General features: G+C 43.5%; 1 protein-coding gene across 3 annotated transcripts in view; it reads right to left on the bottom strand.

Moving 5' to 3' along the window:
- Nucleotides 1-2,034: 2,034 nt before the first annotated feature.
- si:dkey-16l2.16 (ras-related protein Rab-35) overlaps nt 2,035-5,000 on the bottom strand; it is a 12,671-nt gene continuing 9,705 nt past the window's right edge. The window contains exons 3-7 of one of the 3 annotated variants that reach the window (XM_058415971.1): nt 4,015-4,065; nt 3,803-3,926; nt 3,564-3,688; nt 3,191-3,315; nt 2,035-2,568 (exon numbers count right to left, since the gene is read on the bottom strand). In XM_058415971.1, coding sequence (XP_058271954.1) covers nt 2,419-2,568; nt 3,191-3,315; nt 3,564-3,688; nt 3,803-3,926; nt 4,015-4,065 — 575 coding nt within the window. In that variant the 3' untranslated portion in view covers nt 2,035-2,418. The other 2 variants (XM_058415988.1, XM_058415980.1) reach the window with 2 other exon arrangements.

Genomic DNA, 5,000 nt, shown 5'->3' with positions numbered 1-5,000 from the left:
TGTGTGGGGTGTGTGTGGGGTGTGTGAGGGGTGTGTGAGGGGTGTGTGAGGGGTGTGTGTCTGTCCTCACTATCCCCTGAAGGGTCTTGTGATCTGAGACGGTCCAGTTCCCAAACCAGGCAGTGATGCAGCTGCTCAGGACGCTCTCCATGGTCCCTCTGTAGAACACAGTCAGGATGGGGGGAGGGAGATGGGCTTTCCTCAGCCTCCACAGGAAGTAGAGGTGCTGCTGGGCTTTCTTGGTGGTGGAGCTGGTGTTGAGTGACCAGGTGAAGTTCTCTGCCAGATGGACACCAAGGAATTTGTTGCTCTTGATGATCTCCACGATGGACCCGTTGATGTTCAGTGGAGAATGGTCACTCTGTGCTCTCCTGAAGTCAACAACCATCTCTTTAGTCTTGTTGATGTTCAGGGAGAGGTTGTTGGCTCTACACCAGGCTGTTAGCTGCTGTACCTCCTCTCTGTATGCTGACTCGTCGTTCTTGCTGATGAGATCCACCATCGGAGAACTTGATGATGTGGTTGGAGCTGTGCATTGCTGCACAGTCATGAGTCAGCAGAGTGACCAGCAGTGGACTGAGCACACAGCCCTGAGGAGCTCCAGTGCTCAGTGTGGTGGTGCTGGAGATGCTGTTCCAGATTCAGACTGACTGAGGTCTCCCAGTCAGGAAGTCCAGGATCCAGTTGCAGAGGGAGGTGTTCAGGCCCAGCTTCTCTATCAGGTGCTGAGGGATGATTGTGTTGAATGCTGAACTGAAGTCTATGAACAGTATTCGTACATAAGTGTCTTTATTGTCCAGGTGTATGAGGGCCAGATGGAGGGTTGTGGTGATGGCATTGTCCATGGAGCGGTTAGGATGATACACAAACTGCATGGGGTCCACTGGGGATGGTAGCTGGGTCTTGATGTGCCTCATGATGATGGGTGTGAGTGAGATGGGACGGTAGTCGTTGAAGCAGGATACTGTAGATTCTTAGGCACAGGGACAATGGTCGTTGTCTTGAGGCATGTAGGAACAATGGTGTTGCTCAGGGAGATGTTGAAGATGTCAGTGAAGACATCCGCTAGCTGTTCTGCACATTCCCTGAGGACTCTGCAGGTTAACCCACGGAAGTGTGCTGGACCAGACGGCATTCCTGCCACAGAGTTCTCCTCACGTCAGCTGTGGATAGATAGAGCACCTGACCATTGGGAGGTTGTTCTGTGCCTTGAACCGAGTGTAGAAGTCGTTCAGCGCGTCTGGGAGGGAGGCGTCACTGTCACAGGCAGGTGATATTGTCCTGTAGTTCATGATCACCTAAATGCCCTGCCACATGCACCGCGAGACTCCGCTGTCCTGAAAGTGGCTGTGGATTCTCTGGGCATGTGCGCGCTTCGCCTCTCTGATGGCTTGGGACAGTTTGGCCCCTGCTGTTTTCAAGGCCACCTTCTCCCCTGCTCTGAAGGTGGAGTCTCTCGATTTCAGGAGAGCACGCACTTTGCAGTCATCCACGACTTCTGGTTGGAGTGTGTGGTGATGGTCTTGGAGACGTTCAGTTCATCTGTGCACTTCCTGATGGTCACTGATGCCATGTTTTCCTCCAAGTTGATAAAGTCATCGTTGGTTGCAGCCTCCCTGAACATGTCCCAGTCAGTGCACTCAAAACAGTCCTGAAGAGCAGAGATGGCTCCTGCTGGCCAGGTTTTAACCTGTTTCAGAACCGGTTTAGAGCATCTGACGAGCGGTCACTATGCTGGAATCAGCATAACAGAGATGTGGTCTGAGTAGCTGAGGTGGGGGCGGGGCTAAATAAGATCCAGGGTGTTCACCCCCTTGTTGTAAAGTCCACATGCTGATGGAATTTGAACACTGATTCGAAATCTCCAGTGATAATAAACATCGTCCATCGGGGTCAGCATTCTGCAGATCGCTAATAGCTCTATAGAGCTCACATAGAGCCTCCTTAGCATTAGCGCTGGGGGGAGCGCCGGTATATCAGTGTTTATACCATAAAATAGCATTTTTATTAAATAAAAAACACACACACCAAAAATTCTAGTGCATTTTTAGAGTGTTTTATTGCTGATGATTAATTTGGACACATGACTTGGCTCATCATTACTATTCATTCATTCATTTTTTTAATTGGACATAAACACAATGACCAATCACATCCGCTCTGTTAATAGCTCATTGATTAGATTTGTAATAACAGTTTAATACCTCTGACCGTACATCTCTTTTAGTCATAAAATTATACTGAGATGCTTGTAAAAAAAACAACAACAACAACAAACAGAAAAAACAACACCATTGGGATTCTGTATAGTGGCTTCCAGTTCCAGTTCCTCTCTTCAGTGCAAAGTCACGCAGAATCATAACGTGAAATGTGCCAGAGGGCCGCAGGTGCAATCAGCGTCCATTTCTTTCTCGGTTCTCAGCAGCATTTCTTCCCTCTCTTCCTCCTGTCGCGGTCGCGCTGAGCGTTGATGTGAACCGTGTCCTTCTCTCTCTCCCTCTCTCTCTCCGCTCGACTCTGACTCTGTTTCTTTGCCCGCAGGACCATGTGGGTAAATGCCATAAACATCTGCATCATAACACACACACACACAGTGTGAGTATCTTCTTCCTTTTCATCCGTGTCATACAGATGGAGATGTGTGATGGAGAAATCTGTTCTTTTATCTGATTGGTCATCGGTTTCTAATTTGCGAAGTTAAAACCACTCGACTTTCTCACTTCAACTAAAGTTCTCACCGCTCATCTGACGAAGACACACGAGCCTAAAACACGTCCTCCATATGATTAAAAACAGAACAAGGAAATAATACAAAACACCATCACTCAGGTGAAGTCTGAATGTTCAAGTTGACTTTTTACTGACAAAAAACAAGAAAAGAAAAAGCTTTTGATTTAGAGCTAATACAGACCTACTAAAATAATATTACTAAATAAATAAAGCTAATTTTAAAGAAATAAAAGATTAAATTAAATCTAAATCCTACAAACAATAAATATTGACAGATTTTAATATAAAATCTCAGCTCAAATATGTTTTTTTCTCCATTTTACAACTGGACTATAAAAATGTATAGTCCAGTTGTAAAATGGAGAAAAAAACATATTTGAGCTGAGATTTTATATTAAAATTATATATATATATATATACTTTTTTTAGTTTGTAACTGTAATGTCTTCTATAAACAAACCTCTTCCACGTTGATGTTTTCTTTAGCGCTGGTCTCGAACACTCGAACTCCTACAGTCTCTCCAAACCTCTGAGCGTCCTGAGTGTCCACCTGCTTCTTCGACGGGTCATCGTTCTTATTCCCGACTGGAAGACAAGAAGAAATAAAAACTGATGAAAGACAGAGGCAGGTCATTCCTACATAATCTCTTCATATTTATAAACTGTAGAATTTCTATATTTATAGTCACTAATGTCAACAAACATTAATATTCATAACCACACCCCCAACCTCATTAATATTCATTAGGTGCCTTGGCAATTATGGCTGATGTTGTTGTGACTGCGAGCCAATCACAGTACAGTATGCAAATGAGATGCAAATCTACACTTACCTAATATTTTACACACATTATCACAGTTCTGCGATATCTCGTTCAGCCACCTCTTCACGTTGACAAACGACTCGGGGTTTGTTACGTCGTACACGATAATGACCCCGTGTGTGTTCCTGTAATACCTACAGAGAGAGAGAGAGAGAGATAATAGGATATTTGATGGAGGATTTCTCGGTGTACTGTGACCTTTGCGTCTGCACTGTGAACTTGTGTGTGGATTTGTGGGCGGAGCTTACGTTGAGGTGATGGTTCTGAACCTCTCCTGTCCGGCCGTGTCCCAGATCTGAAGCTTCACTCTCTCTCCATCGATCTCCACTGTCCGGATTTTAAAATCCACACCAATAGTGGTTATGTAGCTCCCTACAGGAGAACACCACCAGGTATAAATAATCTAATAAAATCTAATAAAAATCATTTAAACACACACACACACACACTCTAAACTCACCAGAGAAGGAGTTGTCTGCAAATCTCAGTAGTAAACTGCTTTTCCCAACATCTGTAACAGAGAGACAGAGACAGACAGAGAGAGAGAGAGAGAGACAGAGAGAGACAGAGAGAGAGAGAGAGACAGAGAGAGACAGAGAGAGAGAGAGAGACAGAGAGAGACAGACAGATGTGGTGTAATGACCAGGACTCACTCAGCTCACCTCAAACAGATGAAACCCTTCCTGTTTTATTAAAAGTGGAAGTGTTTTTTTTTTAATCGGTCAGAGGCTCACTGCTGTCTGAAATCCTCCTACAGTCACATAAAACCCCTCTAGAACCTGGGTTCTAGCTCGTGTTCTACAGCCGTGAGTGATGACTCAAACAGGATCTAAACTCAAATCAGTGTATTCTGAGTGAGAAACTGGAGTTATAAATAAAAACATGACTCAATCCTGTCTCACGCTCCAACACAGGAACTGGTTTCACTTCAGCTTTTCTCAACTTCCTGTGGAGCTTCTGGTTACTGACCAGAGCCTTCTTACAGTAATTAGGAAAAGGAATAAAAAAAAAAGAAACAGCACGAAGCCGGAACACGACCGAGGTCTTCTCTGTACAAATTACTACTTATCTGAAAATGACTTTTATACAAAATTTATATTTATTTTTTATCTTTCTTTTTTCAGTGTTTTTTTTATTTATTTATAATGAATATATTATTTTTTTATTTATTATTTGTTTATCTGAAAGACGGCACTGCTGACAGATTCACACACCTCAGTATAACATCTCTCACAATAATGTCTTAAAGAATCCTGATTTATTCACACTGTTTTTGTTTTTTCTCAGATGATAAATAGTACATATATACTATATTGTCAAAAGTTTTGGGACGTCTGCCTTTACATGCACATGAATGTAATATGGAGTTGTCCCGCCCTTTGCAGCTATAACAGCTTCAACTCTTCTGGGAAGGATTTCCGCAAGGTTTAGGAGTGTGTTTATGGG

Source organism: Hemibagrus wyckioides, linkage group LG02 (genome assembly GCF_019097595.1).
Source record: "Hemibagrus wyckioides isolate EC202008001 linkage group LG02, SWU_Hwy_1.0, whole genome shotgun sequence".
NCBI classification, from domain to species: domain Eukaryota; kingdom Metazoa; phylum Chordata; class Actinopteri; order Siluriformes; family Bagridae; genus Hemibagrus; species Hemibagrus wyckioides.
Note: the sequence above shows the minus strand (reverse complement) of the source record. Positions and strands in the feature narration are given on the sequence as shown.